Source organism: Wasmannia auropunctata, unplaced genomic scaffold (assembly GCF_000956235.1).
Source record: "Wasmannia auropunctata unplaced genomic scaffold, wasmannia.A_1.0 LD336076.1, whole genome shotgun sequence".
NCBI lineage: Eukaryota > Metazoa > Arthropoda > Insecta > Hymenoptera > Formicidae > Wasmannia > Wasmannia auropunctata.
Window position 1 is genome coordinate 2198796 of NW_012026814.1, and position 22314 is coordinate 2221109.

Genomic DNA, 22314 nt, shown 5'->3' on the forward strand with positions numbered 1-22314 from the left:
TCGACGTCTGCTTCGCTCCTGGCTCCACTCTTCAGTGTATTCAAGCGTATTCAAGTGCCATCCCGTGTATCGTGGACGGAGCCGACGGAGTCGCTCGCGTAAAGCTGGTGGTGGACGTCGCGTCGAGCGAACGATCGCGCCGAGGCGTCGCGCCGCTTCCCGCCAGCCCCCGTCGTCGAGCACGGAATCCACCCCCCCCGCCCCGGGTGGAGAAGAAGAGCGCGTCCGCGTTTACGTACGGAAGCGCATCAATCGTGAGAGCGCATCTGTGCGGGAGCGCGCGGCAGACGCGCGCGTCCTATATATACATACGTGTTTCGTCGTCAGCGCGCATCGCTCGGCGCGGAGCGACAGTGGTGCATACATAAGCCGGCCGACACACGTTTCAGCGTCGCGGAAGGGTCTCGCGCGCGCGCGCGCGCGGTCATCCGAGGAATCTCGCATTTTAGTCTATCCCGCTCTCTTCGGATCCCGGCAGAATCATGGCGACGTTTTGCTACAACTTCTCCAAGTACACGCTGGCGGCCATGAGCCTTGTGTTTTTGGTGAGTCCATCATCAACTTCCACGCGGAGACGCGCGTTCCTCTCCCTCTCTCTCTCTCTCTCTCTCTCTAAGCGTCTCAAGAGATCGATACGCATATATGTTTTCCTACGCACGCACCCGAGCGATTTGATACCTCCCTCGCTCCGCAATCTTCAATTCAAATCAATTCCAGGACTAGATTTTTATCGGTGTAAACATCCGGTCAGTAAACATCCGGCCTGGCGAGCCAGACACGTAGCGTTTCCTTCCTCGTAATACATGCGTATGTATGTGTAACGCACATATGATATATAAACTTGAATGGAGTTGGGAAAAATTCTTGCTTTTTTTTTGTCGCGACTCCCCGCCGTTATCCCGCCGATGCCCCTTTGGCGGGTCGCTTATATTACGACGCTCGCGTTCGACGTTAAATTTTATGGAGCGCAATCGATAAGCCCGAGTTAACGGTCACTCCGAGCCCCCGCGATTGGATTCATCGCCGCGCCTTTTCCCGCCGCGATAAAAATCAATCTCGCCCCCGGAAAGTTGCGCCGCGAAGATCCCTGCCGATCGCTAATAAACACAAAAAAAACAACTGTAACGTTAACATTTATATTGTAATTTATTACTCCAGATGTAACTGTTGCGTGCAACATGTTGCACAACAACATGTGTTATCACATTTGTATTGAGTGGTAAATTTTAATATTGATGTAATGTTACTTCTGTGTTTAGCGCGGGTGGTCTTCCAGGCGAGTCGTAAACGCGAATCGCGTGGAGCGATCCGCGTCCACGTGCGACGGAAATATCGATGATGTCCGAAAGCGCGGGCCAGAATTCGATTGTGGCTGCGTTCGGAAACATCACCCGAGTGCTCTCGTTTATCATTTTATATCCTTTTTAAAATGATATAATAAAATGATATACGAGGGTATTCGGGTGATGTTTTCGATCGCAACCGATAGAAGTGTCACACAACTTAATGTAAATCCAAGGTGTGTAAAAAATGCCCCATTCAATGTAAAAATATATTTAAATGCATAAATTCATTTTTGCATAGTATATATAGTGTGATTATTTTTACGCGGATATGGGACACTTTTTACTAGGGTTGTTACTTTTTGCTCACTTCATCGAATATTCGAAGCTTCGACGTTAACTTCGACCTTTCGAAGTTTAAGGTGCCAACGAAGCTTTGAAGCTTCGAAGTTTCGAAGTTTTAAAAAATACATTAAAAATTGAATTTTCTTAATTAAATTGTTTTATTGATCATTATCTTTCTTTATTTACACATGCAATCAGTTTAATTATTAATTTGCAACATTTCAGGTTACAATATACTTTCAAATTTTTTAGGAATAATTTCGTATATATATTAATTCTTTTTATTTACAATATTTGTAAATTTTCTGAATAAATTTATCATTTGCACGAATGTATTTTTTGAAATTTCGAAACTTCGAAGCTTCGAAAGAATTCGAATATTTTAATGCCGAAACTTCGAATGTCGAAGCCTTCGAGGCAAATCACCAGCCCTACTTTTTACACGTCTTGAATCTACAGTGTTGATCTTGAAAATGACAAAAATGAGCGAATTTGCCAGAATATTCATGATTTCATTTAACTTTTAGGTCAACACTTAATGAATTTGCTCGCTTTTGTAAATCTCATCCAAAATCGTGTGCGACACACAGTCGAATCTTGGAGTACTATACGAGACGCGAGAGATCTCGGGGAACGAGAGCGGAAGAACATCTCGGAGAGCGAGAGGCGACGACCGCGCGATTTTTCGCCGATGGACGGAGCTGAAAAATAAACATCGGTCGCGGAGAGAAGACGATTCTCTCGCGCGCGCGAGACATTTATTGACCTCGGGATTCACAATTTCGAAATATTCATCTTAGACGCGAGAGCACGCGCGCGTTGTATAAATATAGTCTCGCGGTCGAAGAGCGCGAGAGAGCGCGTTTCTTCCTACGAGCGAGCCTTCGCGGCCCACGCTACGCGGCCCAATTCCCTTCCTCCCGTTTCTCGCCTCTACACGTAGGACGGTAGATATGTATTAACGAAGGAGTAAGTACGCCTTCCGAGAGCCGGCTGCACTTCACGCCGACTATGTATATTTGCCGTAATCGCTATACGTAAGCCGGTTCAGAGTCCCGTCGGTGTTTATGACGTCGACGTAAGACCCCGCGAGTCGTTAAACGTCCCGTTTAACGCGGAATATCCGTGACACTTCATTCCCCTCCTTCTCCCGCCCGGATAAGCCAAATCGCGTCGAAAACAGGTTTCTCTTGCTGCAAATTTTGTCAGCGGATATGTAACGGAACTTATGCACTCTGATAGCGAAATATGGTACGATAGATTTACCGTGAAAATCGAGAGCGGAATCTCTCGCCTGTCATTTCGCATAAAATCAAATATTGTACAATATTTTTTGACATTTATAAGTGATTTATAAAACATTTATAAAATTATATCTTAAATGACAGGCTCTGCAGTCACATGTTGGATGGCGCGGGTTCTGTTGGCAGAACGCGAGCTTAATGCGGACACAGCTGATGCCAGTCTGCCGCGTTATTCCGCTTGGATCTGCTACTGACATCTCAGCAAGCAAACTGTCCGCAGCGTGCCAACAAATTGGCAGCGGATATCTCGCTGCAAATCCATATCATTTATATGCGCATTAAGCTCGTGTTTTGCACGGCGGAGCCTGCAGATACCTTGGCCATGAGTATAACATAAAGCACAATTTGACGTGAATGTCTGCATCTAATGAGAAAGATATTAGAAACAATTTTATTGAAAAATAATATTTATTTCTATAATAATTTTAATATTTTGTTAGTTTTCCTTTGACTTTTATTACCGCCTTTTCCAAGAAAATGCATTAAATTGAGAGTGCTCTATACTTACGGCCAAGGTATGATCTGACGACAGATTATCAGCAGAAACCCGTCAAATCGAACAAATTTGTCGTTTTGTAAACATTTAAACGGAATATATTATTTAAACGATTACAAAGTGGCAGATTCCGCTTGGTTTCTGCAGTCAATTTGCTATCGTATTTTGTTAACAGATTTTACTACATTTCTGCTACGTTTTTTTTTTGTATTACTGACAAAATTTGCGGCGGACATTAAATAAAATTTGATCTCGACAGATTTAACTGTTAGAGGTTTTGCTCGCCGGGATGCCTGGACTCGCGTGACGATGTTACGTCGGGGAGAACGTCGGGGAATCGTCAAGATCGCGGTGGATAGCCGCGATCGGTATTAGCACTGATATTAGCGGGATGGAATTCGCTTCTGATTCATCGGATCGTTTTTAGTTGTTGCGCGCGCTCTTACATCAACTCTCTCGGCGTTATAGCGAGATCGTCTATTCTCGCCGCGCGACGAATAAGTGGAGGCGTGCTGCGAGCAGTTCCCTCTCTCTCTCTCTCCCTTTCCGTTTTAAGGCATTGCATGTTTATGCACGCATAAAAAGTTAGAAATTTCATGGCGGTCACAGAGACTTTGACAACTCTTTCTTCGAACAAAATCGGACGAAACGCCAAGGACCTTTTCTACCTTCGCCTTTCACCTTTAATCCGTGAACCTCCAGTGAGTCCTGGAAGAGAGACAGGAAACCCCGGGATAATCCGCGCGCTTAAATGGAAGCTGCCGCATCTGGCAGACAGACAGTTTTATTGTAAACCTCCCGTACACCTCCCCCGTCCAGACCCCGTGTACGGCTCGGGTTCGTAAAGTGGGCTCGTTAGTCATCCTTCAACGTCGGGACTCGCACGAAAGCTTAAAAACCCCTTTGTGGACCGAGTCACGCTGTTCTGCAACTTTCGTCGTTCGAACAATTCCAAGAATAAATTATGAATAGAATTAATCGGCCGGAGAAGAAAAAGCGCATTAACTCAACAGTCACCTATTTTTCTTCTTTTTATGTAAACATTGTAAACGATCGTCTGTAGCGTTTTTTTACGTCCCACTTCAAAAATCGTTATTATTAATAAATAATATTAATTATAATTAACTATATTATTAATAAATATATAATATTTATATATATCTTATATATATCATTGATTGTTTTACAATTTATTAGATAATATTTAGGATTATAGTGTCTATAGATTTACTCAATATTTTCTTAAAAAAGTAAGGAGGAATTTAAAAAATAGAGATTCTCGATCAGAGTAAAGAAAGCTATTGCGACTGAGCTTCATTTTCTCGCTGCTGGGATATAAAAGTCACTCCGGGTGACTATTTCCGGATTAGACGTTTCTCGTTCTGCTAATTATAATCGAAGCCGCGTCTCCACTGAACACGCGCGAGCGCGAATAGCGTTTCATTTTTCACGTCGAGGCATATATGAAAAGGAAACCGCGCTGATCGTTTGCGATCCATCTGCCCGGACGTATTTACGAGCTCTAATTGCTCGTTCGCGTTTATTCGCGATCGTCCGTCCTCGCATGCAGCTCTTGGCTTTGAATGTCACGTTCGCGTGTCTTTTACAGATAATCTCGGTAACGGTGATCACCCTGGTAGCATGTATGCTGTCGGACAAAACGTATTTAGTATCGATCGCCGAGGAAGGGAACAACTACGAGGCGGGCCTGTACATTCTGCTCTGCACCGGAATCCTCATGCTCATCGTCTCCATCCTGGGCTGGTGCAGCGCCTTCAAGCACTCGCGGTATTGCCTGGCCACCTTCTTCAGCATCATGCTCGTCATCGTTGTCGCGCAGATCGCCTTCGCCGGCTGGCTGTACGCCCATAAGGACCGTCTCGACGAGCTGGTGCGATCTTCCGTGATAAACACCGTGAAGGTAATTAATCCTCCTTCAATTACGAGAGACTGCACGCTAAATTCAACGATTCTCCCACGCAGAGTGATTCTTAAATATTCTTCGACAATGACAATTGTCGTGTTTTACCGAGAAGAAACATGTTTCGTTACTTTCGCAGGTCGAATACGGCGAGATACAGTGTCGCACGCAGATCATGGATACGATTCAGACCACTCTCGAGTGCTGCGGAGCCAACGGACCTGCAGATTGGGCCGGCAGCAAGTACGCGAGCCAGGATTCCTCGCGCTTCAACTTCCAAGTTTCGAACTCCAACAACATATTGTTCAAAATACCGAAATCGTGCTGCAAAGACCCGACCAGCGCCGCCTGCAACGAAGGTCGTCAGATGAAGGTCGCCGCAGTCGTGAGCTCCGCGATCTACAACGAGGTAACGTTATTTGTATTTTTATATTTGCTATACTACAATTTGTTCGCCATTTAATCTTACATTGTGCACATTTTATCCTTATCGCGCGTCAAAACGTAGAGATCAAGATAAGAATTCTGTTGCAGGGATGCATGGAGAAGTTGGTGACGACGCTGAAGTCGCAGACTTATCACTTCATGGGTGCGGCGATACTGGTCCTGGCCCTGGAAATCCTCAGTCTGATACTCGCTTTAATCTGCTGTTGCAAAGGCGGACCGTCAGACAGATACAAAGCTTAAGAAAACTGATTTTCATCGCGCATTGTCACGTGTAAGAATCTCCCCCTTTATCGGGTGTCCCACAATAACGGCGTAATACCAAAAAAAATAATCAAAATTCCGTTTTATTGAGGCCGCATTACTATCCTGTGCGAATTGGTATGCGTTATTTTGGGACCAATTCAAGATCTGACGTGTAATAGCATCATTTTTCTTATTTTATTCTACTTTTTGTAAATAACTTGATATCTCCCTTTTGACATAGAGAGAATTTGCGTATTTTATAAAATTGATTTTTATATGAACGATTTACGTACGTGCACAAATGACTCTTACTTCTTAGTTTATTACTCGCGAGAATAATATATTCAATTTTTTGACTGATTTATCTTGAAGGGGTACAAGGATATGACAGGTATTAAAACTAAAATGTATAATTGTATGAAATTTTTATCGACATGCATATATAAATTTCGAAGGCGGATTATGGCCCAGATTCAAGACGCTTATAACGATGTTAGCGCGCTAACAAGTCTATGAGATTCTACAGTACATGTAATGTGAACTGTATGCTAAACGCGCGCTAATACTGTCATAAGCGCGTTCTGAATATCGAACTTATATCTCTTTACTAAATCAAGGCTATATTGAATAGAGAAAATAATCAGTTGTTTTCCAACTATTTGCATCAATTTGAGCAGACGTATATGTGTGACTTGTATTGGTGCAGATACAATTATTTAAGATATATGTAACATATATATATTTATATACGTATACATATATATAAGCCTTCCAAAATTTGAGAATGACAGCGGGACTGTAGGAAGAAGTCTAATTAGATAAATCCTCCCTCTCTCTTAATTAATTCGAAATGCTCTCTGACTTTGAATGCAAATTTTCTTGATCTTTGTTTTCATTAATAGTATTTCGTGATATTATTATTGAATTTGACTATCATCTCAGTCTATACTTATACCTGCATATCTTATATGACGATACAATATACCATTGGAAAGAATCTTGATTTTACGAATTATTTTATGGAAAAAATTCGAGACGCGAATTTAAATAACGGACATTCGATTGTTCTGATTGACTGCCAAATGCTCTCCTATATAAATACATATATTTCCAATTTAAAGACTTGTGTACATAAGCATTTAACATCTTTCACAAAGTACCTACTTGCAGCTAGGGTTTCTTCGGGCCAAAGTAGTAAACCAAACTAAAAAAACGCATTGCGTTGACATAAGGTGAAAATTGTTATATTTTAAATTGCATAATTGAGGTGTTAGAAATATTATTTCTACGACGAAAAAAAAAGTATATTTTGTGTTGCATCTGATATATTTATATAATCTTACGAGCGCGTGTTTATAATATCTCGCGTTAAATTGCTAATCTTTTTCTTTTTACTTTAAGCTTATAACTTAGATTGAAAGCCATATACTTTCACTTGACTAATCTCAATTAGGATCGTTTAACGCATCTGAGAAAACAGGAATCCCCGAACGCGATGAATATCAGTTATCGTGTCTTACATCGACTAACGTTTTCGTAGCGTTAATCTTGCAAATCAAAATAGGAAAAGGACCGTGCACCTACTAACGATACAATCAATCTAGTACTATAAGTTAACTTACAGCGCGATCGTCATAGTTTCTAGTCTGTAAACGATGTAACGTTAACTTATCGATCTACTTGCTTTATCTCACGCGATATACGATATATTTTATATATTATTTTTTATATACATATTAATGATAATTTTCTATAGATTCTATGAGGTATAGCAATATTAATAATTGTTACCATCAAGTTTTACAAGAAAAAAAAGAACTTCTTATAGAGTAGTTTACATACACAATAATAATGTGTTCGATTTTATATAAATTGGATTAATCGCAACAAATTATTGCACACACCGAGGACATTGCTTTTGCGAGAAACGTCTTATATATGCTTCCCAATTAATTTAAAATGCACTCTGACTTCGTGCGAATTTATCGAATGAATCGCCATATCAATATTTTTTATGACGCCGCTGAATCCAAATAAGTCTTCGAATGTTTATATCATATCTGATCCGCGCTACGTGATGTTTGGTTTCATTAATATAGCACAAGATGTTGGTTGTATGCAACGATCCAAAGCAGGGCTTCCCAAACTTGTGTGGATCGCGACTCACTTTTTAAAACGACATTCGCGACTCATCTAGCTTTAATTAATATGCAAAAGTAGAGAGGGGTAAATTAATTATTTATTTATGTGTATATATTCTGCTCTTTTTAATTTTTTATTGAGTACAATTTTATAAATCTATTTCTCAGATTCGTAATCTAGGCATATCTGAGGAATGCCCTTGTTTCCTCTTTTGTTGATAGATTTAATGTCGATATTGATACGAGCTATTTTTAGACGCAAGAAGTTAGATATAATTGCAGTTTTGAAATTACGTTTTGATTCTTACTATAGTTTCCACCATTGTAAATTTCTTCGCGATTCACACTTTGGAAATCTCTGATCCAGACATTGCATGATGGTATAAAAATCACTACTTCTAAATGTTGATGTATTGCGAAAACGTTATATGTATTGCGCTAATGTACATTTTATTAAGATTTTTTTTGTGGAACTTTTACTCACGCGTATGATCGGAGTGATGGTCCACAAGTTTGCGTTGGAAATCGAAAATCTTTTGGAAATTCTTTTCAGGCATCCTGACAATTGTCGCAAGCGAAAATTCAAGCGAAACGAACTTCTAGATGAAACGCATAGAATTCATGACCAACTCCATTGTTAAAGTCGTGACGCAATATGTCTCGTCGTTTAAGAAGAAATAAAGTTAGTCATGAAGTCATCGATGTGTTATATAAAAAGTTGTAGCGCAAGAATAAACGTTGCGTGTAATATGTAAAAAAAAAAAAATACGAAGATATGTAACAGCGTGTAACAGCAATACGTATGCATATATATGTGTTGACTAAAAAACGTGCATACTCTTCTTTCGATTTCGCATCGCGACACTCGTATACCGGCACAAAGATACACCCGCACACATCTGTACGATGCATCTCGTGCATTCTCGGATCGGATTGTTCGATTTTGACATTTACTTTACTTAGGGTTTATTTCCCAATTACGTTGTGGATTACGATTTTTGATGTTGTCCGCCGTTTCGTAGAGAAGATAAGAAAAAAAATATTAGAGATAAGTCCTATAAGTGTAAAATTGTACTGTGTACGGAAAGAGAGAGAAAATTACGTGTGCAGGAGCGAGGCGTGCGATTGATCACTTGCGACGATATAAACTGTACAGTTGACTTTTGTGTTTTGTGTGCATCGCGAAATTTAAGGCGATTACTCTCCGGACAGACTTCCATTCTGCATTCAGTATATGCAGTTTTCCATGAATAAAGATACTCGTACACCTCCAAATGAGTGTTTATTCATTAACACGTAAATTGAAATCAGTCATTGATATGTTAATGTGATTACTGATCAATATACAATAAATAACTTATTACTTATGTAATTACAGGAAAAATCTTTCGAGGTCATTTTCTTCGAACGTAACCGGAAGTGAAATGCAGAATTAAAATGATAATCAAGAACCGCAAGGTGCTTTTGCGCCGAAGGAATATAAATCGAGTTAATCATAATCAAGTGCCGGAATACGGAAGCGCACCTGAGACTTTTTCGATTGCGGTACGTTGGGGATCTCTCAACGAGAAAGAGAGAGCTGTGAGCGAAATACAAACGAATGGAATAATAACGAGCGGAATAAAAGATAATCGATGGAGATCTGCTGGTAATGGAACAATTCCAGAGTTAATTCCGACAATGAGCGGGCGACGTAATTGAAGCCTTTATTAAACTCCGTTCCAGGTGTATATCGGTACTCCGGCCACGAGACGCTCGAGTCTCTCTTAACAACTGCGGTCCCCCATTCCGAGCCGCGCCGGCGGGTTGTTAATGATGACGGCGCGAAGCGAAGCGGAGCGGGCGAGAGCGGGATCACGGGAAGGATCAAGGAAGGAGGAAGGAAAGGGGATCGGAAGGAGGTGATACATCAGACGGAGAAGGCGCGAGGCGACTCGCGTGCGGAGGGAACGAGGCCGACCGCTCTCGCGTGGAGAACTGGTGGTGGCCAGTGGTGGGGCCGGACGGTCTCTCGCGCTCGGGCACCTGGGGCCCGCCGAGGGGCCCAGGAGGGGCAGGCGGGACCGCAGGTGCGGTCGGGATGAAGCACGGCCGCGCAATGTGGTGCGGTCCGTCGCGGCGTGGAGAACGGGAGCTCTCGCGCTTCCTGCCTCCCTCGCGGAGTTCCCCCGTCGAAAGTACTCCCTGGTCTCTCGTCGCGTCTCTCGCGCGTTCTCGACGCTGCCCTCCGGAAGCCTTCGAGAGACCCTCCCCCGGAGGAAGAGAAACGGAAACGTGTACGCTTCGCGGATCCTCGAATTACGTGCGTATAAATATTTCGGCTGCCGAAAACTCGAGGTGCGCGTCTCCGATCGGGTCTCTTCCTCCTGCGGGACAAGTGAGATATATAGCCTGACGGTGCATTCCTCGGACGGAGGCGCACTCGGGATCCCCCCCGAGTCTCTCCCTCCCGTCCTCTCTTTCCTTTTCGTCACGCGGACGGAATGGTAAGTGGTGTCTCTCTTTTTCGACAAGTAAAAATTTCCTACGCGACGCGACTCCGTTCTCCAGGCAGAGGTCTGAGAAATCTGACGCGGAGAACGCGTAACCGGATATATCGAGCGATGCGCATACTATAATAATGGGAAGTATCGTTTTCGACAGCCAGGCACCATCAGCGAAACGATACCTCTCTATGCGGTCCGATATTTATTAATTAATTGGCGAGTACCTACACATCATTTTCTTGAATAAAAATTTCACTCGTATATTTCGTCGATTGAAGTTGCTAGGCCCCGCTTGAGAATTAATCGCGACGGGCCAAATCCGTCGGCTATATGTTTGCGCGCCGCTCTCCGTTTACTTAGGTTTATCAATCGGAGAGCCGCAATTTCGACGCAATCGCTTTCTCTCAATGCCAGCTCGCTGAGTACACTGAGTATACTAAGTAAGCGTGCCACGGCCATCTCACGCCATGTGACGATTACATGCGCGACGTTCCGCGTGTACGTGTGTACCTAAGGTATCCGACGGAGCCTCCGGAGAAGGCGGCCCTCTTCTCTCCGCACGACATCACCTGTCGCGTGGGTGAGCCAGTTCAACGTTTCCCAAGTCCGCCGACTTGGCGATACGTGACTCGACCTACTTCGCAGCTCCAAACTGCCGGCAGATACGACGACGTTATGTTGCAATTGCGCGAACGTACACGATTGAATTGTCCTCTCTCTTGCTTAGATTCTTGTACGTGGTTTTGCTGAAATATCTGAAAATTTAGTTAGATACAGATCTAAAAATAATTACGTTGGACCATCAAAGTAATTACGCTCAAGTTGATTGCTAGAATGTCAAAACTTTTCACGGTACTGCTCACCGTGCTTAGGTGCTCTGTATAATTATTTTGATAGCCCAGCAAAATTATTTTCAAATCCAGATTTAGCTAAACTTGTATACATATATACTTGAGCAAAATCTTTTTCTTCCGCGTGATAATGAATTATATTAAGTTGTAATAATAAATTTATAATTAAAATTCTTTTGTGTGAATTTATATAGATTGGAAGCGCGACGCGTGAAGGTCTTGTCGGCCAACGTTTGGACGAACGTGCGTAAGCGTAAGCGCGAAATCCTTCCCGGAAGTCCGTCCGTCGCGAAGTCCTTTGACCATCGTTAGCCGCGATGAAGACCGTCGTTTTCTGTTCGACGTTCCTCTTGATGTTGGCGTTGATCGCCGGATCAACTAACGACTGCCAGGATCCCAATTTTCACTCGCTGGAGACGCCGGAGTCGTCCAAGCTCGAGTGCGGCCCGGCCTTCAAGGACCGCTGTTACTGCCTCCGAACGTGCTACGACGGTCACCACCAGTACGTCGTGAATTGCACGGGAACCGGATTCCACGACACGTCCCCGCTGGCGCATCTACCTAACGAGACGCAAGTGCGTATAACAATCGCGACCGAAGTCCGTGCGCGCGCGCGCGACTCTATTACACGATTAACGAGATAACGTTTCGATTGTACTTTCGTTATTTTTCCAGGTGCTAATCTTCACGGGGAACGAGCTGGAGGAGCTGCCCTGGAACGTTTTCGGCACCCTGGACAGTCTGCCGTATCTGAGGGTGATCGACATGTCGAACAACAAGATACGCGAGATACGCGGCAAGGCCTATCACCACGTGCAGCACGTGGAGCGTCTCATACTCGACTTCAACGAGCTCTCGTTGGATCCCGCGAGGAGCCACCCGAGGGTGTTCTCCAATTTCATCTCCCTCCTGGAGCTGCACTTGACCGACGCTTTCGAGGACGGCCCACCGAGGAACCTGGCGTCGACGCTCCACGACATCTTCGTGAACAGGTATGTTTTACGTTTCTTTGATTTGTTCGTTTCTCTCTTTGTTTTTTTTAAACTAGCATTACGTAAAATAAATCTCTTTTTTTCTTTCTTTTCTCCTTTCGTCTTTGTTTTTTTTTTCATCAATTCATTTTTTCCCCTTTTATCCAGAAATATATTGGCGATCGCATATTACGATTGATTTTTATTGAAAATTATGTTAAATACAATAAGTCTTATTTTGATGTGATTAATGCATTATATAATAATTTAGATGAAAGTGCTATTTGATAATGTAGTTATTTTCTTATTAATTTTATTTATCTGGACTTAATATGCTTTGACTGTTTAATATTATTGTGTTTTATTTGTTTGTCTTCTAAGTGATTATATCGATACATACTTTTTTATATTATTGCAAAATAGAACATGTAAACATTTATCTTAAAATCACATAGAGAATATTTTTTCAAACAGAATAAATATATTAATAAAATATATATATTATTTTGAAAGTTTATTAGAGTACCAGGTTCAATAAATTAAGGTATAATGAATTCAATAGTTTCTTACTTTATCGCATGACACAATCAACATTTTTCTATACTTCATCATTTATAATGCCAGCTAATTTTGGCGATATTTTTTTTTTTAAAGTTAATTATTTATTTGATGTTTCTCATTTTTTTCCAGCAACCTCACACGGCTGATAAAACTCCATCTCGAACAGAATGAGATCTCGGAGTTTCGAGATGTCAACGTGTTCTGCGATCTACCGAATCTCCTCGACCTCCATCTCGGCGACAACGAGCTGAGCGCGCTGCACTTCAATCTGTCGTGCCTGCACAACCTGCGCTTCCTGGATCTACGGCGGAACAAATTCACGAGGGTGCTCGAGCGCGATCTCCACACCATGGACAATCTCGCCAAGCACGATCGGCCCGTAGACTTTTCCGTCGACTTTTCCGGCAATCCCTTCGTGTGCACCTGCAGACTCAATCCGTTCATCCAGTGGATGAAGAAGACGAAAGTGTTCATTCGAAACAAGTCCCTCCTACAGTGCTACGATGGTAATTAATTCTTTATTAATAACGGATAAACGCATTTTCTCACGGAAACCGAAAGAAATCCGCACTAATTGTAATGGAAAATTAAATTCCTGTAAATTGAATTGGTTTTCACATGATTCCAGACAATGTAAAATCTATAATCGAGACATAAAACGTCTTAAATACATTATAACTCAAGAAACTCTCTATTATCGAAATTAATTGATATCCATGACATTTTCTATTTATCAGATTATAAGCTACACCATGTATAAAAACCAATTCATTTTGATTCAATTTCCCCTATAATTAAATATATACACAGGACTCTTTACGCTCTTTTCTTTTTATTAGGTAACGTAACCCGCGATTTCCACGAAACGAGGAATTGCCCTACGAAGCTGCTAGCTTCCACCCGGCGAGGAGGGACGACGGTGGTGCTTTGCTTCCTCTCGATGGTGCTGGTCGCCCTGGTGTGCGCTTTGGTGTATCTGCAAAGGGCGACGATTCAGAAGAAGATCGAGCCGGTATTCGACTCGGTCAGCAAGAGGGTGCGGTACACCTCGATAGCGAATGGTGACACCCGCGAGGATGTGTGAACGAAGAAAAAGGAGAGAAACTGTTTTCTAGTAAACGGAAAGTTTCTGCTTTGAGAGATAGGAGGTTTGTATGATCAAATTTATGGCAAAATTGACGAATTTATTTCGGGGAAAAAAAAACAAGTGGATAGTTCTTCATTTAGGTATTATTTATTACTATATTTAAGATATAAGAATTTAAGTTACAGTACAAAACTTATTAAAAATATAAGGATTTTTCTGTCACTGAAGACAAGCCCGAAAATTTTAAGTTTCTCGCGTTTTGCCACGATTCCGTGACTTAAATTAATTCTAAGCAATCTGTTATTTTCTGGTCTAGTTTTTCTCAGAATACTTTGCTCTATAGATTCAACTTAAAATAGACTATTAAAAAATGTGTTTACAAAATAATAACAATATAAATAATGCAAAAATTAGTCTGAAGTTTTCTATGATAGTACAAAACATCTAAATAGAGAACTGTGTCCATTTATTCCTTTCCCTGAAATAAATTCGCAAATTTTGCTTTCAGTTTGACCACATAAACTTTCCGTCTCTTTTTTTACTTAATAAAAATTTTCATTCTCGTCTCGCGAAAGTATTAGTGAGTTCGATAACTCAGCTTATCCGTTTCGCTCGTTTCGATGCGAAAAGCGCTAGGGCACAATTAATTAAAAATCGCGTTCCGCGAAAGAAGCTTCGCGCACGCAAAACTTTTGTAAAATATCTTCAGCTGTAACGGTATCGCCGTTTTATACCAAGTTATTCATGGCTCGATAATTCGCGCGCTCGCAACGGCGCGTAAAATTGAGCATGAATTTTCATGTTCGGCGAATTTTCAGGTATACCGCATACACTCAACGAGCGATATCGAATTGTGATTAATGCTACCTAGTATTCAAATTAACGATTTACGATGTAATCCGTTTATAAATAAATGTTATTTATTATAACAATCCCAATGAAATTTATTTCGCAATGGTAACACACGAGAAAAGAATTAATTAACAGTTTTGCTGAAATTATATAAAAATTAAGATACAAGTTTGAAAATAATTAGGTATATTGAGCTACCAAAATAATTATGTAGGATGCTCAAGTGTTATGATAATGTTGCAAAAAAATGTTATTCTAGCACAATCAGTTTATCTCATATTAATTATTTTCGACGACCCAACATACTTATTTTTAAATATATATCTAGCTAAATTCTTACATTTCAAAGTTTTAAAAATTTAGACTTTAGCAAAACCGGTCTTTCCGTTGTGGATTTGCACTCACTTGCGGACAAATTATCGTTAAAGGTGATAAATAAATCCGGAGTGCAGCTCGAACTCCGGAAATCTGCGTAGACTGCGTTGAGGCAGGTGAGAAAACGACGTGATTTTTCCTTCTTATCAACGGCTATCGGAGCGTCGACACCTTAGCCGAGATTAGATACTGCGTACAGTACATTTTAAGCCGTCTTAATGACTGCTGTTCGTCCAAAGCGAGGAAGTGTCGCGGCGTCACTTTGGCGAATTTTCCTATCGTTTTAAACGTCGTTATTTGCATAAGTTTTACATACGCACGTTCGAGAACGTTTGCGCCGAGCGCGACGAGTGAAAGATGCCGCTCGTCGAGCGACTTCGTCTCGACGAGATCGTCACTTCGTACCCGGAGCTCGGACCGACAGCTCCAGATGGCGGATACTCGTGGTTGGTCCTCCTAGGTGTTGCCTTCATTCAGGTTCGAATGTCTCACACGTGTATCTTAATAATAAAATCGTGCTTTTCATTCAGAGATCAGATCTCGTTGATCTACATTTGGCACTGAATATACCGTTACCTGATTCTTTCTTAAAATGTTCGCGTATAATTTGTTTAAATCAACTAAATTAAAATTGTAAAATTAAGACGAATTAAAAAAAAAGACAGTCGATATTCGACGCAATACAGGGTATTTAGAAATGTATGCCTGATGGTATCGATATGTATTTTTCTTTAAAAAAAAAGAGTTAAAATCTTGCAGTATTTCTTTTTCTTTGTTCGACGCATAAATATATGACGACCGTTGCGATGCGTTAAAAATAATTTTGTTCCAGGTGTTACGTTTTTTTACGACGTAAGTTCGCCAGATATGAGGAACGCACGAATCGAACAATGATTTTTCGTTAACGATTTGCATGGAACTACATATCGTAGGTCCATGCTACGTTTTAGCCATGCTCGCGTTTTAGCGTCTGTAAATGTTTCGATAGGTAAGTAATAGAATCCTATTATTTCTCGATGCCCTGTATGATGCGTCTATTGAATATCGGTGCATCCCTTGATGAAAAAAACTCTCATGACATTTTTAATAATTTTTCACGTATTTTATATACATATTATTTAATATATTTTATAAAATTTTTATATTTTAAATATATAAATATTTCTGAAAAAGAGCCTTAAAACTTTTTCAGGTTTTATAGTTATATAAAGTTTTCTTTAGAAATTATAAAATGAGAAATCTTAGAATTCAAAATGCATATATAAAAAATTTTAGAATAAAAGATGTAAATTTTCTCAGCATTTCTGACAAGTGTTTTAATTCGTAAAAATCTGAGAAATTTTCTAAAAAGTTATAAAATTATATAAAAAACTTTGAAAAATTGTATGAAGAATTCTAAGAACAAGGGTCTGAAAGAATAGATTCAGAGTACCTACAAATGCGGATATCGCGTTGTTAAAATACACAGATCACCGTGCCCAGCGTCCTGTCGATGTACGGCGTAGTGTGGGGATACCTGGTCATCAACAGTTCATTTGACAGCGATATATGGAACGAAGTCACCCTGGCGCCTCTACTGTTCGTCGCTTTTTGGAGCTTAGCAGGTGCTTATTTTTACATCGCTATTATATATACGTATCAACTCCTCATCACACCTTAACCGGGCCCCCACTATTTTCGCTCGCGATCTTTCAGACCCGTGGACCAAGGCCATCACGGATCTGGCGTCGATACCACGGCTGGTCGGCCTCATCGGCGTGGGCCTTCTCGCCACGGGTGTCATAGCCTCCGGTTACCTGGCGACCGGCGGCGTGGGCGCGTACTTGGCCGGCTTGAGCGCCGGTGCGGTGATGGGGATAGGGGCGAGTTTCGTGATCGTCGAGAGCGAGACCGTGCTGCGGAGGCACTTCCGGGTGAGGCTGCCGTTGGCGCTCACGCTGAAGAACATCGCCACGTCCGTCGGCTTCGTCCTCGTGCCGACGCTCGCGCACTTCCTGCTCGCGGAGACCGATCTCAAGACCGGGCTCCTGCTGATGACGATCGCCTTCGTCCCCACCGTCTTGGGCACCCTGACCTTGCGCTTCCCAATTCCGCGGCGAGCGTCTCCCTACAGGTAACGGACGATTCTCGTCCCCCTTCTAATTCTTCGTCCCGCTTCTAATATTAAACCCTTGCATTGATCCCTATAATTAAAGCAGAATCGTCCGTCTGAAATTTCTCTTAAAAAGACCTAACGCTGCGCTTTCTCGCTATGTAAAATCGCATTTTTGTCAACAGATTGCTTCTGGCCGACGAGGATAACGAATTGGGCATCAGACTGTCCCCGGACAGAGATACGGAGATGTCGGATCAACGGGACAACGTCGGCGCGGATAACGTCGGCTACGACAACGGCGACAAGCAGGACAGAAACGCTGCGCCTCTGTTCAGCGAGGTGAACAGCATCTACGCGTATCAGGAGCTGGACGAGGACGTCGAGCTCTTCGTCAATCCGGCCGTGCGAACGGGCGACAAGTGGAAGCAGGAGTTCCGCGTGGCTCGCTACTTCAGATTCTGGGCGGCCGTGGTGACGTGGATCGGGATGAGGGCCGGTTCGCTCTTCTTCTGGATTCTGGTACCCGCTCTGTACCTGAAGCGAGCGGAGCTGGACGATTATCACATGGACGACTGGGCGACGTTGCTGGTGATCGCCGGCGTCGGTTCCTTCGTACCCAGCGTCGCCAGCTACTGGTCCATCGTCACCACCGCCCAGTACAGAAGAATATATTTCGGCGGCGCCTGTTGGCTCGGCAGCGTTATTCTGTTAAGTGCGTGAAACGCCTGCAAAGAATCCCGCATTTTTTGAACATTTCTAAATAATTGCTGTTATATTAATTTCTAATAATTAATATAACACATTTTTTTATTCAATCTTAATATTCATTTTTATAATGCTAATATATCGAATTATTAAAATGCGCGAAGCAAGATCTCGTTATTTTAATTATCTCACCGCAGTGTCTCTTATCCATACAGATTTAACATATACGTATGACTACTACTGGTTTCAAACGTGGTCGCTCCTCGGCGGAATCAGCATCAGCAGTCTACTCGCCTGCCAAGACTTGACGCTCTGCGACGTGCTGGGGAATCAATTTGCGCATCGCTCGCACAAACTGTTCTCCACCATTGTCGGACTGGGAGTGTTGGCCTTCTGCTTCGTGCAGAGTACGTGTGTCTCGTGTAACATTGATCTTTATTTGTTCTCTCTTTTTTTTTGTCTCTTACAACAATTGTACAGAGGTTTATAAATTTCGCGCGTTTCTTTGGTGGCACACACGCGATGCGCGCCATGATACGACAATAACAGAGATAAAACTCACGGCTAAAAATCATATTCATAATTTGGCAATTACAGGTGAGAACGTGTGCCTGGGCGTGGCCGCGCTACTGCAGTTCCTCGGCGGATGCTACTGGATCGTGCCGCCCGTTTGGGAAATCGTACGAGCGCGGATGCTGAGAGAGGGCTAACGGAAGTCATTACAAAAGTGTCATTACGCTGCGGCCCGTCGCAGAAATATTTAACAGAGCGACGAAACTACCGACGATTTATTTCTAAACGCCTTTAAATAATAGAAATACTTTTACGAAATAATCGTAAGAAGTGTGCTCTCCGTGTAAATGTAATGCGAACTAATCGGAAATACGTTATTATTTAAATATCCTCACGCCATGCTTGTCAATTCGTTAAATTGCACAGTTGACTGTGGATTGTCAAGAATGCAAAAGGCGATATCGTACACGCGACGAGAAGTGCCAGGCTTTACGTTCCTTATAACTCGAATGGAGGAGCGATAGAACGAGTGTTTTTACATTATCTACGATTGTCTACGTGTGATACCACAATAAAGTGTCGTGTGTGGAAACTTTTATTAAAATATCTTTCTTAATATCCTTGAAGTATTAACAATGCACATCACGGTATTATCACACTGATTACTGTCGAGTGGAGCATCGATTGCCCACGTCGCTGATTGACGTCGTCGATTTAATATAAAATTTTCCGAGTGATTGGTCCAATCGAAGCACCGGTTGCTGTGAGTGGCTGTGATCAATTGATTGCAACGTGGTTGCAAACGGAATGCTCCCATTACTGTCTTTATCTTATTGACAAATTTATTCCATTATTTGTATTTATCCAATTCTTTTTACCCGCTTAGAATACACATGATCGTATATATATTTCTCAATCTAAACGTCAGTTATATGTTACCGGTATATACCAATATGTGTTTCACATTTGGATACACCAAAGATACACCAGAGATAGAATTACATATCACAAGATAATTGCAAGATAAACGGAATGAACGATATTCCGTGTCATCTTGCTATTTTCCCCACGCAAGGAGGAACAAAGAATGGATATTTAAAATTTATATATACGTCTTCTGATCGCATCTAACTGATAATCAATTACGGCTAAGTAAAATAAAATAACAAATAATGAAAATTAAGACTGCCTACGTTTTCCCTCGCGTATCATAAGAATATGCCACGTTCGTAGTAATCGCCTATTTTTTATTGCGCATGATACTTTAATGCAATAAATTACCTAATTCATTGCGTTTATAAAATTCATTCAAATAAGCCAGTTCCTAACTTATTTTAGGACACGCTAAATTATAACGTCAGTATCAACAATTGTTAGAATCCTTTCAAATGTTTTTTTTTAACTATTGCGATATCGATAACCGTACAACGGAATAAAATAATATCGAGATACAAAGGATCCTCCGCAATATAAGACCTTCGCGCGTATTCGCAAACTCCATTCATGATTTCGATTTCTTATCACCTGTTTATCATTGCCAGCTTCTTAAACTACTTATGCCCGTTTTGGCAACGTAGGTATAATGCACGTATATATCAAATAGATATATAATAATTTAATTAAAACTATACTTAAAAAGAATACGTTTATATATACAGAGACGTTCATCTTCTCATCGCGATTGGATGATCCGTGGCAAATGAGAAAATGACAAGAGATCGATGATATCTCAAAGTGAAAGCTAAATATTAAAAGGAGAGCATGCCAGAAAAGATTATTTTTTTTTAGATTTTTTTTCGTTTCACTTACGAACTTGATATTTTCATTCTAATACTGCCGTAACGTTGCCAGAAAGAGGCATAATAAGCACGCGAATGTAAATTTTATACGTGTATAAAAATATCCAACATAATTTTTACGAAACTAGTTTTTTAATTAACCGGTAATAATTACCGTAAAGGCTTACTTTGCTTAAATGATAAAAGTAATACCACAGACTTGCTCCTCTTTTAGAAAGGGGACAGAGTCTTCCGCGACCGCGAGCGCAAATGAAGCTCCATTCTAACTTCAAACCTGGGCAGTTGAAAAACGAGGAACGCTGCGTAGGTTTTTTCTTTTTTTCTCTTTAGGTTTCACCTAATTCCGGATCCTTGTCCGCCGCTTTGCTAGGTCCCGGAGTGTCGCGCGATTTAGGCACGAAGCCGTTGGCCGTTCGATTCGCAAGCGGCTTTATGTTCCAGCTGACCGGCCGCGGCTGATTCAGCTCGTCGTACTCCGCCTCGTTGTTCTGCTTGATCTCGTCGTAGACATGCTCGACCTTTTTGCCGTCCGTCTCGTCGATGCTGTGATACACATTCAGGTTTGGATTTCCCATATCGGCGTCCCGATTCTTCAGGTCGAACTGCAGCCCGTACGCCCCTAATAAGCAGTAACATACAAATTGATGTAATCGCGTGTAAAATTTTTCTTCTACTTTGCCGTTAATAAACACGATGCTGTTACCTTTGCAATCGTCTTCATCGTCGGTGGAGCTGTTTAGGCCGAATTTAGCCTTCTCGGTATTTATGTTTTTGTGGAAATTATTCCGGAATTGGAAGTTGTTCAGCAAGGTAGTGGTGCCGTCGTCGAACTTCGAGGAACCTTGATACGCGTACACGGGATTGTCGAATTGATTTCGTTCTACGACGAAAATAATATATATATTTTAGACTTCTCCGCTCGAGGATAAAACTCTTAATTCTTTCTTAACGATTGTCCTCTTAACGATAATTTTTAATGCGTACAAGATCAGAAATAGAAAATGCTTAATTTACCGGGCGGGGGTACAGGCTCGGCCGTGTATTGCACTTGAGCTATCTCGTTCTTGAGATCAGTCATTCTGCGACGATGGTACATGTACGCGGCCAACAAAACGCCAATTATAACAACAGACGCAAATACGACTCCTACAATGTGCCCATATCCTCCGTCCGACTTCTCTTGGATATTGCGGGAGAACAGTTGCTCGTCGCAGTTCTCACCTAAAAGCATAATTTTTTCAGTCATTTTAAATTATTGAAATCGCAATTCTTCGTGCAAAATTAAGGCACGCGATACGTTTTTTTCCTACTGATTTGCTGGCACACAAGCTGCAAAAGCACACAAATCCAGTTCAGCAGGAAAAAAATGCATCCTGTGTTGTAGACTTAAGAGTTAGGACATCGGCCGCCATTAATAGGGAACATCTTACAAGATAGAATGAGAAGCAACTATTTTAAGGTCAATTCTTTTTACCTGAACTTTTTGCGTCGTTATCTTTCCTCTCTAACGTAAAAAAAAAAATGCGGACCGTGCGAGAAATTCAGCTAAAAAGAATAGATCTTTATACTTCTATTTATCGCTCTTTCCGCTCTTATCGCTCGTTTCCTATTACATACATTTGGACCAACCAAACAAAAATCACGCGATGTCCTAATTCTTACCTGAGTGTCTTAACTCTATCCTACCGACCCTTAGGGTCACTTTACGTACCTGCATATCCATGCCTACAAATACAACCCTCGGCTGGATGGCACATGAAGTAGTCGTTTTTACATTCGCAAGGCTCCATACAATGGTCACCGTAATAGCCCTCAGGACAAACTAAAATCGGCAAATAT

General features: G+C 41.7%; 4 protein-coding genes across 9 annotated transcripts in view; 3 read left to right on the forward strand and 1 right to left on the reverse strand.

The window, feature by feature from the left end:
• The first annotated feature begins 23 nt into the window (after window positions 1–23).
• LOC105449264 (CD9 antigen) lies at window positions 24–9455 on the forward strand. Its single transcript, XM_011688377.1, has 4 exons — window positions 24–545; window positions 5038–5349; window positions 5489–5758; window positions 5884–9455. The coding sequence occupies exons 1-4, from the start codon at window positions 483–485 to the stop codon at window positions 6034–6036; spliced, it is 798 nt and encodes a 265-aa protein (XP_011686679.1). The 5' UTR covers window positions 24–482; the 3' UTR covers window positions 6037–9455.
• An 826-nt stretch (window positions 9456–10281) lies between these two features.
• On the forward strand, window positions 10282–15068 carry LOC105449265 (slit homolog 1 protein). 2 transcript variants are annotated; one of them, XM_011688378.1, is made up of 5 exons: window positions 10282–10666; window positions 11712–12092; window positions 12193–12509; window positions 13179–13555; window positions 13889–15068. In XM_011688378.1, the coding sequence occupies exons 2-5, from the start codon at window positions 11835–11837 to the stop codon at window positions 14131–14133; spliced, it is 1197 nt and encodes a 398-aa protein (XP_011686680.1). In that variant the 5' UTR covers window positions 10282–10666; window positions 11712–11834; the 3' UTR covers window positions 14134–15068. The 2 variants fall into 2 exon arrangements, with proteins under 2 accessions (XP_011686680.1, XP_011686681.1); XM_011688379.1 differs by having other exon boundaries at window positions 10282–10482.
• Window positions 15069–15581: 513 nt separating this feature from the next.
• On the forward strand, window positions 15582–20430 carry LOC105449268. Of its 2 annotated transcripts, XM_011688386.1 has the most exons (7): window positions 15762–15840; window positions 16196–16351; window positions 16832–16967; window positions 17059–17476; window positions 17641–18170; window positions 18379–18570; window positions 18761–20430. In XM_011688386.1, exons 3-7 carry the CDS (start codon window positions 16856–16858, stop codon window positions 18871–18873), a joined length of 1365 nt encoding a protein of 454 aa, XP_011686688.1. In that variant the 5' UTR covers window positions 15762–15840; window positions 16196–16351; window positions 16832–16855; the 3' UTR covers window positions 18874–20430. The 2 variants fall into 2 exon arrangements, with proteins under 2 accessions (XP_011686687.1, XP_011686688.1); XM_011688385.1 differs by lacking the exon at window positions 16196–16351 and having other exon boundaries at window positions 15582–15840.
• Window positions 19504–22314, reverse strand: part of LOC105449267 (multiple epidermal growth factor-like domains protein 10) — a 24790-nt gene continuing 21979 nt past the window's right edge. For all 4 annotated transcript variants that reach the window (XM_011688381.1, XM_011688383.1, XM_011688380.1 and 1 more), the window contains 4 exons: window positions 22187–22297; window positions 21490–21696; window positions 21179–21355; window positions 19504–21094 (listed from right to left, as the gene is read on the reverse strand). In XM_011688381.1, the coding sequence (XP_011686683.1) occupies window positions 20802–21094; window positions 21179–21355; window positions 21490–21696; window positions 22187–22297 (788 nt within the window). In that variant the 3' untranslated portion in view covers window positions 19504–20801. The remainder of the gene's footprint in view (window positions 21095–21178; window positions 21356–21489; window positions 21697–22186; window positions 22298–22314) is intronic.

Coding starts and splice junctions, on each gene's coding strand:
- LOC105449264 (XM_011688377.1), top strand. CDS start 483: ATGGCGACGTTTTGCTACAACTTCTCCAAGTACACGCTGGCGGCCATG. Junction 5,350..5,488: donor CCGTGATAAACACCGTGAAG/GTAATTAATCCT, acceptor TTACTTTCGCAG/GTCGAATACGGCGAGATACA. Junction 5,759..5,883: donor GCTCCGCGATCTACAACGAG/GTAACGTTATTT, acceptor ATTCTGTTGCAG/GGATGCATGGAGAAGTTGGT.
- LOC105449265 (XM_011688378.1), top strand. CDS start 11,835: ATGAAGACCGTCGTTTTCTGTTCGACGTTCCTCTTGATGTTGGCGTTG. Junction 12,093..12,192: donor ATCTACCTAACGAGACGCAA/GTGCGTATAACA, acceptor TTATTTTTCCAG/GTGCTAATCTTCACGGGGAA. Junction 13,556..13,888: donor CCTCCTACAGTGCTACGATG/GTAATTAATTCT, acceptor TCTTTTTATTAG/GTAACGTAACCCGCGATTTC.
- LOC105449268 (XM_011688385.1), top strand. CDS start 15,721: ATGCCGCTCGTCGAGCGACTTCGTCTCGACGAGATCGTCACTTCGTAC. Junction 15,841..16,831: donor TAGGTGTTGCCTTCATTCAG/GTTCGAATGTCT, acceptor TAAAATACACAG/ATCACCGTGCCCAGCGTCCT. Junction 18,571..18,760: donor GGCCTTCTGCTTCGTGCAGA/GTACGTGTGTCT, acceptor TGGCAATTACAG/GTGAGAACGTGTGCCTGGGC.